Source organism: Gymnoscopelus braueri, assembly GCF_963280865.1.
Source record: "Gymnoscopelus braueri genome assembly, chromosome: 17".
Taxonomy (NCBI): Eukaryota; Metazoa; Chordata; class Actinopteri; order Myctophiformes; family Myctophidae; genus Gymnoscopelus; species Gymnoscopelus braueri.
In genome coordinates, this window is record NC_137617.1 from 21789003 (window position 1) to 21802316 (window position 13314).

The 13314-nt window shown below is 42.0% G+C and overlaps 2 protein-coding genes across 2 annotated transcripts in view; one reads left to right on the top strand and one right to left on the bottom strand.

Moving 5' to 3' along the window:
* LOC308104573 (arf-GAP with dual PH domain-containing protein 1-like) overlaps window positions 1-13314 on the top strand; it is a 296968-nt gene that overhangs the window by 29115 nt on the left and 254539 nt on the right. The gene's annotated exons all lie outside the window — the stretch shown is intronic.
* The window catches only part of shisa8b (shisa family member 8b), a gene marked incomplete at both ends in the record, with an annotated part of 28031 nt that overhangs the window by 4047 nt on the left and 10670 nt on the right, over window positions 1-13314 (bottom strand). The window contains one exon of the mRNA XM_080455676.1: window positions 9130-9254. Within this exon, the coding sequence (XP_080311802.1) occupies window positions 9130-9254 (125 nt within the window). The remainder of the gene's footprint in view (window positions 1-9129; window positions 9255-13314) is intronic.

Below are 13314 nucleotides of genomic sequence, written 5' to 3' on the forward strand. Positions count from 1 at the left end.
CACCAAGCGTGGGTAGCCGGGTACGCACAGATTATATACTAAAGTGTACCAGATTTTTTGCTATACTGAATCTCTCATTTGCTCTGAGGCACTCGTATGTGCCACAAATGCGTAGCTGTTATTGGAATTCTTCATACAAAATCAATTAAAATAGTCCCAAACCTCCTATAAAATGTTAATGTGCCCTGAATTGCTAGCCTTGCATTCAGGGTCTGGTGATGCTGTAGAAAGACAGGGTTTTCTCGGTTGAAAATCTAACCGGCCCACTCCAAAGAGTCCCACTTTAGCCACGCCCCCATCTCAGAAAACGGCTGCACTGAGAGGGCTTTCAGATTGAATAACGGAGTGAAATGAAATGAAAATTCAAGCTGAGTCTCCGGCTAATAGCCAATTGGAATGGGATCTGAAAAATCTGACTCATACTTCTTGATCACATGACCCCAGAGATATGTTGGGTCATGTGAGTTTTGGACAAAATCTGTAGTAGTAGCAAAAAGTGTGTTTAGAAGAAAACGCAAAATGACTTAAGTGACGTTACCTGGTAAGTGATCAGCTTGTCTGAGATTTAGCTGGGTGCCTGTCCTCTAGAGTGGCTTTAAAAGTCATCAATAAAATCTTCAAATCAATTCTGAAATTAACAGGTAACCTGCGAAGTGCAGCTAAAATGGGTGTAATGTGATCACATTTCTTAGAATTAGTCTGGCAGCTGAAGTCTCAGTTGGAGACGAGAAATAGCTTTTTTGCAGAGGCCAGAGTATACGAAATTACAAAAGTCTAAACATGATGAAACGAAAGTGAATTACCTTTTCAAGGTCTGCTGGTGATAAAAAGGATTTATTTCTGGCTATATTCCTTAACTGGAAATAACATGTCTGAAGGACTTGTGTGACTTGACGAATGAATGACGGGTGTGAATCAAAAATCACACACAGGTTGCGGGCTGCATGCGTGACATTGGAAGATAAGCTACTAAGCTCTGTCCGGAAGGAAAGTGTGGAATTAGGGGGGGGCAAAAATTATTTCAGATTTAGCCTCATTAATAAGCTGGAGGAAATTCTGAGACATCCAGTGATGGGTTTTAATGATATGTAAAGCTGCCATCTACATAACAGTTAGAGTTAATTTTGTGATTGCGAATAATGTTACCAAGGGGGAGCCTGTAAATAGAGAACAGAAGGGGACCCAGAATTGATCTGTGGAACACTTGTCTGTGAGGTAGGAGCGGAACCAGTCTAAAGCTATCCCCTCAATGCCAACCCATTTTTCGAAGCGGACTATTCAAATGGAATGGTCAACAGTATCAAAGACGGTCACGGAGCTAAGATCAAGGAGCATTAAAATAGAACAGTAATAAGTGACTTAAAAGTGATTTAAGATTAAGAAGTCATTTGTCACCTTTAAAAGAGCTGTCTCAGCGCTGTGGAATACCTGGCTGGAAGCCTGACTTAAACTCCTCAAAAACACTGTTAAAATAAAAGAAAAGAAATCCATTGAACTGATACAATTTGTACACAGCGTATGTATGGTCATAAATAAGTATGTCTTTGTATGCTTGTGTGTCTGCATTGTGTGCTGTTGATGCCGAGACTAATATTGTAGCACAATTTAGCATACATTGCCATGCCAGCTTCACAGTGCAGTGATAGGCTATGCCTACTCAGCAACAAAAGATACTTTTGTTTTAATTCAATTAATTATTTGTTATGTATTAATTAAACAGCACTTTTGTGAATACTCCATGGTCTCACTTTGTGGTCACTGTTCAGAATAACAGACCACTGTAGAAAACGCAGTTTCACATTTCATCTTATCAGCAGATTTGTCTGGTCAATCTCGTTGCCTTAAGAATGCAAATGTGCAGTTTAACGATAAATAGCTCTTTGCCTCGTGAGGCTGAAGCAAGTACAATGTTGTTATTGATTGATTGGTGATAAAGGCAGCAGAGAGAAGGTGAGGATTTTAAGCCTGAATTTCACTTGTGTGAAAGAGATACCCTCATGAATGTTGAGTGTCTGTATGAATTGCTAGAATGGACTAGACATGCCTCCATGAATGCTGAGTGTCTGTTTGTATTGCTAGGAAACCAAAAGCATAACCATATTTACAAAAAAAAGCATAAAAAGAAGAGAAATATTGCTAAACCAGTGGCACCACTACGATACGATACGATACGATAATACTTTATTGTCAGTTCACACTGAAATTTGTCTTGCGACCCAGCAGCCATGTATGCAACAATAAACAGTACACACATTTGACATGACATAAGAAAACAAAACAAAATACATACATAAGGACATACAAAGACAAGAGCAATGTCCACCTCTCAGCCTACCCCAAGCCTACAACTCCTGATTAAGCCTCAATGTCGTCTGATGGACAAAGGACCTCTTCAGTTTGACCTTATTGTATGTAGGAACACTGTATCTCCTTCCTGAAGGCAGCAACCTATATTCTCCATACAAAGCATGGCTTGTGTTTGAAGTGATATTCCTTGCCAACCTTATCATACTGTCATTATACGTAGATGTATAGAGCCTCTGAAGTGGTTGTCCAACAATCTTTGAACAAATGTTCACTTGCTGCAGCAGTTGTGACTTTAAGGCTACAGACAGACATCCATACCAGGTGGACTAAAGCATAAAAAGAAGAGAAATATTGCGAAACCAGTGGCACCACTCTCTGACCCCTGCCCAAATGAGGACACAGTCAGTGTCAGTAAAGTAATCCACATGAAGCAAAGAATTCTCTCTGTTCATCCTGGACTCATGTGATTACTGAAAAGTAATCAGTGCCAGAATACTCCACCCCCCCCCCCCAAAAAAAAAACTAAGAAACAAACAAAAAAGCAAACCCCAAGACAGAATGTCCTCTGCCTCTTGAGCAGTGCACCAGGCTTGGTACTGGTGCAGTCTGGACATCTGCCAGTAGATGACACTCGGTCTGAGGTCAGATGGTGGTGGGATCTGGGATGTGGAGCGGGCACAGCAGCTATAGTGGGGCTTCTGGACCTACTGTAGGATGGGTGTCCCGGTGCATCGTTCCTGAGGTGCCCATTTATAGTCCAACTATAAATTATGCAAATCTCTGCGTGCCCATAAATGGGCATATCTCTGCTGTCCGGCAGGAACCAGCTAACTCCAAAATGTCAATTTTTCAGGAAATGAAAAAAACTAAACAAAAATGGAGTTAGGAGGTTTTGTTCATCATTGATAAGAACAGCTGAATGGACCTCCAAGCTCACAATGAGGTTGGAGGTCAAAAGGGGGTGGAGCCTGGAGTCAGCAAAACCAGCTAACTCCACCCCCCTTTGCTGGAGTTAGCTGGTTTAGCAGAAAGTTTGAGGAGCCAATGGAGTTAGCTGGTTTTGTCAGAAGCACTTTTTAATACTTTTCATTGGTTCAATATTTTTTTTACCAACACACAAAATGGAGTTTTGACAGCAACGATATACTCAGGGACCTCAATATTGGGCATTTAAGGGACAAGGACAGACAGATACTGAGATCTCCATATATGGGCATAAAAGGGACACAGACAGACAGACAGACAGACAGACAGACAGACAGACAGACAGACAGACAGGTACAATGGGTACTCTGATAATGGGTGGTACAGGTACAACTGGTATTTCATAATTGTGTGTGTGTGCAGGGGCGCCGATATTTATAAGCTCTAATGGGTGCGCAACCTGGTACACATGCGGGGGGGTTTTGTAACTTTATTTCGTTTAATTCGGTTTATTCAGTGGCGATCTGAACCAGGCGATCTGATTTTGAAAAAAAAATATATATATATATTATTATTATTATTATTATTTTATTTTTGACCAGCACCCAGTGGGTGCTCCTCATTTCACCTGGGTGCTTTAGCCCCGAGGCACCCACAGTATCGGCGCCCTTGACATAAGTGGGGTCCTCGCTAAGGGGTACCTTCTGACAAGGTGCTCTGCTCTGATCACTGGGGAAAAGATTGCATCTCCTTCCTTGTCTCTGCCCCACAACTCTACTGTTTTCATCTCTCTTACATACAGAGTAGACACACACACGCACGCAGGCAGGCAGGCGCGAATGTGTGTGTATGCTGTATGGCTCGGGTATGTCTCTGTAAATGCATGCTCTTGCTTGTTCTGTACTGTATGTATACACGTATGCCCCAGTGTGTTGTGTACAGTATACTGTACATAAAAGCCTATGCAAGTTGATAGTGTGAATTGGAGAGCTCCGTGCCATGGTGGCACATGTACATTTCTCGAACAACTATCACTGAGTAAGTGCACCTTGTGGGGTCGAGACCCTCTTGAAGCAAAGAATAAGAGAGCGAGGAACAAATGCTTAATGAGTTGCATAACATCTCCTCTGTCTCTCTCGCTCTCTGGGCATGGTGTGCACTGTGATTAAAGCAGTTGCGAATGGCAACCAGTGTATTCCCTTTTCTGCTTGGCTGTCTGTCACTGTAAGGGCCCGCAGGGCCCCAGGGGCCTGGCCCCTCTGTCTGAACATGTCTGAACATAGTAGGGTCAGGGCCTAGGGGGCCTGGCCCTTCTGTCTGAACATGTCTGAATATAGCAGGGCTGTAGCGACGAGCTTTTCACCTGAGATGGACAGTGGAGCCAGCTCTTTCTGGTGTATTATGTTAGAGAGAAGGAATGAGATACTATGATGGATATATTAATCTAGAGCAGGGGTTCCCAAATGGTGTGCCTGCCGAGGCACTGGTGTGCCATGAGACAAGTCCAGGTGTGCCTTTGGATTTTGTGACAACCACACATTATTATTGCAATATATATTATAAGTATCAACAGCCTAATTAATGTTTCAGCTCTGAATGCTTCAACTTCGTAAAAAAACTGTTTGAATTTGCCTCATGTCAAGGCAAGCGTAGTTATGCATCTTTACTTCAAGCAGTAGATAACTGAACAGGCCTCTTTTTGTTTTGACAAATGTCGGGCACAGAAATATTTGGGTAGCGAAGGCACTACTGTAATTGATTTTGCATAAAGAATAAGGCATTTTGGTGCTGTTGCGCCTGTTTCCACAGACAAACACATGTCTCAGAGCAGCCATGAGTTTTGTGTGTACCAATGAACAAATTCATATACTGTAGAAAAAAAGAATGGTAAATCAAACTAAGCTTGTGGAAGCGCTTGCATGAGTACCAAGTAGTACGTTTTGTGAATGAGGTCCATTGTGTGTATTTTTTATCGCATTGCGACGTGTTGTGAGCCTGTACACTATCTGCTATTTAATACAGCCTCTCGGATTCAAATTCAATAAAATTTCACTTGATGAGATTTGTTCTTTTGCAGATCTCTACTCATCTCATACTGTATGTGTAGGCGTTTGAGTAGGGTTGCACGATTATGGCTCAAATGATCATCCTGATTAATTGTGAATGTTGATGATTTTTCTTTCGAAAAACATATAATTTGTTTAATGCCTTTGTTGCTGCACAAATGGTATGTAATGGCCTGATAGATGGGGAGGTGGATTGTGCAATGTTCTGATTATATTAAACCAGAACACCTGATTTTTTTTAAAGAAGTAGTGAGAATGAAGACAACAAGTGCAACTCAGGTGACTTAATTGCCAAGTTTCACGATTACATAATTGTGAAGCATAGAATTATGATTTATTATTATTCTCGATTAATTGTGCAGCCTTCATTTAAGTGACGCTCTCCCCATGTATTTCCCCATACAGCCTTTTGTTGAACTTGGCTAGCTCAAAAAATGTCAGCACTGTCCATTGACTGCTAGAAGCCAGTAGTTCTCACAACTATATTTGAGTTCCATATAAATCAAACGACCCGCAAATGAATATGTATTTGGCCACGGGCCCCTTCAGAAAATATTTTGTGCCAAGGACCCCCATACAAGACTGAAAATAGCGATGCGAGCTTGCAGATCGGCTATTTTCAAATAGCCAATAGGTTAAAGTGGTTGATTTAGCTGGGGACCCCCTGCAATATCCTCAAGGACCCCACTTTGAGAACCACTGCTATAAGGTATGCTGCATTAGCAGCAGCTCCAGTCATATTACATAAAGCAATGCTAGAGTGATGGCTTCTGGAGCAATTTTCATTTCAGGTCAGTAGTTTACTACAGCGGTTCAAATGTTACTTTCAGTGGGACTCATGGTGCACACATCATGCACTAATGCATGTAGGCTACATGGACACACATATTGTACACGCTGTTATCCTTAACGTCACCTGTTCCCTCTGCCGTGGCATTGTATGTGTTCATAACCATGAAGAATTATGAGAGCACTAAGACAACACATGTTTGGGTGTGTGTGTGTGTAAGATCACTGCAGGAGGAAAGCATTAAAGCAGAGCATGCATAGCACCTGTCATTGTCAAATAACTTGAAAGTCTGTGTGTGTGTGTCTCTCTGAGCGTGTAACCATATTACATGCATGCACTGTATGTACAGTGCTGTACCGTAGATGCTCCTGTGCGTGCGTGTCACTGTGTGTATAGTTGCACACACCTGTGAGTTAGTGTAGCTATACGGTACATGTGTCTTCACTGTTAATATGGGCATTGTCATTGCCGTTTATGGGAAGAGGATCAAACTGATTGGTTTGATCCATATGCCACCCCACCGCTCCCATGGACTCACTAATCCTCACTTTATATGAGCCGGTAACTCGGTCTTACACATGCTTATTTGACAGACTAATCCACCAGCAGAAGCATAAAAAATAACACGTTTTGCCTCTAAGACAGGGAGAGTTGGGGGGGGGGGCAAAGAATGATGGTGATAAAATGGAGTGATGGTGGTAAATATGGAGCGATAGTGATACATGTGTTTGGAAGACGTAGAACAGAATATAGTGTGTTACTTTCTATTTCATGTACCTGTTTTTGAGCGGTGCAACCGCTCCTATAAGAGGGTTTAGGACCCATCCGTGGTGAAAGTTTTTCTTTCCGTCGTGAAAATGTGTCTTTCGCTGTGACGCCATGCTGTGGAAAACACGCCCATAGGCTAAGCTTTGCAGGACGTGCTGTGATTGGCTAGCGAGACACATGATGAAATTAACTTCAAACTTCGCAGACACGCTGTGATTGGCTAGCGAGACGCATGATGAAATTAATAATAATGTAAAAAATGTAAGCACGTCACTGCGCAGGACGTGCTGTGATTGGCTACCGAGATGCATGATGAAATTAATAACTCATAAATAGCACCGCTCACTTCACACTGGGTGTGATTTTTTTTCTACTACTTTTTGAAGTGTAAAACCATAATTTGTCAATTCTTTATTATACCTATGCTAAATAGTTTTCAATTAGTTACATTGATACTTTAATAAGGGCAATGTAAGCTAAAGTATCCTGCCAAGAATATTTGTCTCTGGCTTGATTACTTAGTAGTAGCATCAAAAGGTACGTGTAGTTCTTTTATGGTAAATGGGTCAGTCGTTTTTTCTTTTTTTTTATAGCTTCAAGCATTTTTTTCCCCTCAGTGCTTAGACTGATGTTTGTGATAGAGTTCCAGACCAAAATACTTTCTCCTGTCCTTGACTGACATCAACAGCCAAGCGTAAACAGTTATATAAATCATACAATTTACCTTTTGACTCTAATGTCTGCTGACTTCCTTGAAATACCCAAGACTTTGATGCTAATGTCAGCCAAAGAGAGTGAGAAACTGCTACTCAGGTCAGCCTTTCTCAGTGTTGTCAAACGTTCCAAAGGGGAATACCAACCCTTTTCTTTCTCCCCAATTTAGTTGTTATGCCAATTGTTCCCTCCCCACACACATTTCTGTGTGTTGTCACAGCAGTTGTATCCTATTGACTCATCTGCCAGTGAGGAGCCCCCCCCCTTGAGGACGTAAAGCCTATACGTCCTACTCGTCCCGCACAACACTCCCTGCTGACAGGTGCCGCCCCGGCCCGTAGGATTACATACAGCAATTGTGTTCGTATAGACACTCGACATCCACCACGGTGGATTCAAACCCCCAGCCTCCGTGGTGGTGGGCAGCTACTTTACCACTGCGCCGCAGAGCGCCCATACCACCCATACCACCCATACCACCCATACCACCCATACCACCCATTTTCAACATTAAACTATGTCATTTATTTACCATAGGACTGATGTGTGGAAATTTGAAAAAATTACTGCACAATAGAATATGCTCGCTTTGCAAGTAATTCTTAGTAGTTCATAATGGCATATGATTATATATTTTGTTTCACAAGACATAGTACTTATAATAATAATATAACGCAACTGGCTGAAAATATCTTACATAGGAATGTTTTAGTTCTTGCAGCCTTGTATGATTTTTCAGTAGTGAACATTTGAACTTGGAGTGGTTTTCTTTTACATTGAGCAGTGCTAGCACCTGGCATTGTCCTTTCATATGCTGTTACGTATCCCAGTATTCTGGGAAAACGCCACTGTAAAGTTAAATTATTTGTTCCTAGAACCACTCTGCCGTTTTGTTCACTATGGAAAAACCGATACAGCTCAATAATACCTACATCTGTTAACTGGTCTATCTAGAGCTCTGCTCTGCTAAGTGGTACATTTAGGGATGTCAGAGTTAGGTGACCTTCTAGCATTGCCACACACACGCGTGCGTGCGTGTGCGTGTGCGTGTGTTTTTGTGTGTGTGTGTGTGTGTGTGTGCGCGCGCACACACACACACACACACACACACACACACACACACACACACACACACACACACACACACCACCTTTTTCCTACAAATGCACAACCGCACGCACGCACGCACGCACGCACGCACGCACGCACGCACGCACGCACGCACGCGCACCACTTTTATCCTGCAAATGCACAACCATGCACAAATCCATGTTGGCTGCAGGTTAATTAATGTATGTAGATGTGTAGAATTGGCACGTGCCCCCAGTGGGTAAATTGCCTGCTTACATTAATATAGTAATTACTGCATATGGCTAGTGTGTGTGTGTCATGTGTTCTACCTACTGATGTTGATCCAATCCAATCCACTCGTTCTCTCCTATCTCTCAAATGTAACCAAATTCACACTTACCATTTGGTTACATTTGTATACTCTCAGAGTTAAATGAACACAGATGATTTTACTGTGCATTTATACCAATGCCTGTATTGTGAACTCACCACTTCGGCTGCGGAGCATCCGGGCTGAGTAGCCATTGGCTCTCCCTCCTGTAGGAGAGTTGGCCAAAATGACATCCACCGAGGTCATCTCCCCTCCAGGCTGCTTCAGCAGGTCAGTCAGGGTCCTGGTAGAGTTCAATACACAAAACATACAGTACAGTCAGGGAAATATTGTGATGTACCTTTTACTTCATTTTCTAAAACATTTTCTCATTAGGCCAATTCTCCTTGAATAATAAACTATACAAGACCGTCCCTATCACTGCTGGCTCCACCACCAGCAGGCTCCAGGACAGCTATTTCCACCAGGCAACTAGGCTTATGAACAATAGACACTCAAGGCATGTTGCCTACCTGTCAGACAGACACACGCACGTGCACATGCACACACACAAGCAGCTGTATTAAGGCAGGACCTACAGCACACACACACACACTGCACAGCACATTACACACGCACACCAGTCATAATATGACATAATATTATTATTTCAACACATCCCACAAACAGACACATGACAATTTATATTATGATTGCACTCATTGCAGACATAAACATATACTGTATACACACAGGTTTTTTCCTATGCTACGACAGCCCTGTGCGTCGTATCTTTCAAGAACCACAGAATATTTATCTCCAGTATGATCGATCCCCTGATGGTTGCTAATCACGGAGGGTTTCACTGTGCTTCTGTGAGAGAAAAAAAATTGCATCGCGACCTCCCGTTTGCTTGTTATACGCCTTTGAAAATAGCATGTCTCGCCAAAAATACAAACACAGGAGCCGAGATACAGAATATTTCCCAAATACTTTAACCAGGAAGTGAATATACTATAGGCCGATTGGATGCAGTGTGGAAGAATCAAACCCCAATCTCTGCGGTGGGTGAGTACAAGTTTTAGTGGCTGGCTTTGTTATGCTTGTGTACTTTATGGTAAAATTATTATAAAACAAGAGAGAAATGGAAAGTTGATGTTACTGGATTGAATTCTTGGATGAATTCTCTAAAGTTCCTATATATTTTCACATTTGAATTGTACTGGATGTTGACGTTGTAGGCTTTTAGTTGGAACGTTTCTCCAGAGCTTGCTCAATGACAGTCAGCACAGGGTGTATAGCTGTTGCAGAGTTATTTTCCCCAAGATGGTCACTCGAACCACTAGCCTCCCCCTGTGCCCTATAATATGTGGTATGATGCAGGACAGGTGCATAAAGAGGACCTTCTGCAGTAGTTAGCACCACTGACAGTGTAGTAGACGTAATGTATGTTAATAATATTTTTGTATTTGCAAGTAAACATTCAACACAATATCATAAAACTAAGCTCCTCTACCTAGATTCTCAAACGCAGCATCCCTTGGAGCAGAAGGTGGGTGTGTGTGTGTGTGTGTGTGTGTGTGTGTGTGTGTGTGTGTGTGTGTGTGTGTGTGTGTGTGTGTGTGTGTGTGTGTGTGTGTGTGTGTGTGTGTGTGTGTGTGTGTGTGTGTGTGTGTGTGTGTGTGTGTGTGTGTGTGTGTGTGTGTGTGTGTGTGTGTGCGCGCGCGCGGAGGGGGATGATATTCCTGCTGCGAGCTGGAGTGCCACATCTGCAGATACAATACACTGCTGAAATAATTCCCATGAGCAAGTACCCAAAACTGCTCCCTGGATGCTCGGCTGTAGGCAATCATTGGCTTTGGCCTCTCGTGAAAGGATACATTTGTTTAACTGGCCTGTGTAAACTAAAGGAATCATGCAGTGGATGTTGTCCTTCTAAAGCGTCATTCAGGTCAACAGGGGTGACCCAGGCACTGAGGTAACAACAGCATCTGCTATCCTCATCATCTGAGAATACCCCTCTCATGGGAGGGCTTTTCTTGACAGCTGGAACTCCTATGCTGTAAAATGCTGAGTGTTAATTTAACTCCGATTTAAATTTCACTCAGAGTATAAGGATAGTAAGAAGTGCTGTACTGTAGCTCTTGGGGAAGACATTGACATTTCTGATAATGTCTTGGCCAGTTCTTGCCAAGTTCTTGGGTTCTTATTGCTGAAAAACGTAATTGGAAAAATCATATATCATTCATCTAAAATAAACAAAAATATATATATTTTATTTTTGCTAGGAACATTGGCATAGCTAGGAACATTGGCATCATCAGCAAAATTAGACATGTGCTACCTACAGTAGGAGTGTTATTATATCTCTGTATTACATCTTAATATATCCATTTCTTTCCTACTGCAATATAGTGTGGGCGAGTACCTATAAGACAAACCTCAATCACCTTTTTATTTTACAGAAACGATTTGTTAGAATATCTACATTTTCCAAACCACTTGTCAGTTCTGGTCCCCTATTCCAAAATATTGAAATACTTAATCTATGACATCAATGTTTTCCAGATCTGTTTATTAGTTTTTCAGTTCAAAATGAATCTTCTCCCTACAAGTTTCTGTGATCTGTTTTTGCCCATTAATCAGGTACACAACTATCCTACAAGTTTTTTTTTTAGATCTACACAAGGCCAATTTTCGGTTAGATACCAAGGTCCAAGCCTCTGGAACTACTTGCAGAACACCTGAAAACATGCATACATCTGATTTCATTTAAAAAAGGACTTTAGAAACAGGGGGAAAAAAGCAAACCCATAATGGATCTGTCATTGACTGTGTTTTTGTGTGAACGTATGTGGTCAAATATGTCTCCTTTTTCAGTGCCACTGCATGGGGAGGGGATCCCTCTATCTATGTGTATCGACAGTACCGGAAAACTTTCTTTACTGCTTCTTCTTTGCTGGTGACTTTATGTCTTGTGTGTTTGTGTGAAAAATTCAACAGCACAATTCAACAGCACATCCATTTGATAATAAACACTCATATATCATATATCACTTATATATGGGGTTTAAAAAAACATTTGTTTGCAAACACACCATGTAACTCCTACACCCCCTTCCTATATAGACAATCACGCTAATCTCCACACTCCCTCCGCGTGGTTCACGGCCCCACATCATGTTCATCACTTATTATAAACTGTTGGGGCTGTTGTTGTTTTTGCTGAATTCAGTGTTGATGGTATTCATGCCCTTGATCAATAATTCAAACGCTTCCTCTGTTCAGCCATCAAAACTTTACAGCAGCTCCAACCGCCGTTGATGGTCATGCACACACCTGCACGTGCCTTTTCTATGGTATGATATGCACACACAACTCGTTCATAGAAACAGATGCAATATACAGTAAATACAACCTTTGTGAATGCGTGAACATGCACATGTGTAGACATGTCATGTGCACATAAACTCACACAAAACACGCACACACACACACACACACACACACACACACACACACACACACACACACACACACACACACACACACACACACACACACACACACACACACACACACACACACACACACAACCTGAAGGAGTTGGACCAGACAGTGAAAGGGTCCCGCCATACAGATATCTTGCCAAGTAGCGAGACCTTTCGGCCAATGTCGTGTTGCAGCTCTATAAACTGTGTAACGTAGGTGTGATATGAGCGTGACTAATAGTGTCATGGATGCCAAAAAGTGCTCCCTATGGGGAGTTGTTTTGGTGTCACACATAATAAGCCTGTTTGTCTATCACTATCACATCTGGAGGAATGTCGATCTTCTCTCCTAAAACGTACTGTTTGTACTCTCTCTCTTTCTGTCTTTAGTTTAGTGTATCTCTTTAACTCTGACTCTGTGTTGTTGGGTGCCTTGGGCCTCTGCTCAGTTTGCTGATTGGACTTCTGCAACCAAACTGCTGCTGGTGTTTACAGAGTGAGCTAATTGTTGCAGTGAGCCTCTGCATTTGTATGTGAGGAAAGGCAAAAGGATGGTTTAATCACAGGCTAGGCTATGACCAGCCAATAAATGTCCTGATCACTAAGTGTCCTATATAAAAGGTAAGAGTGAGTCTTGATCTGGAATTACATGTCTACCATTTAAAAATATATGACACTCTTCTCAAATTATTGCTAGCTTAAAATGATTTATGGCACTTTTTAAACGCTAGGCTACTTAGCAAGTATCTACTGTAGCTTATGAAATGACAGCACTTTCACTGACTGGACGGATCACCATATTACAGTTTAATGCAATACTTCTCAACTGTGAAGTCCCAACTCATCGTCGTACTGTACGAGATAACACAATGT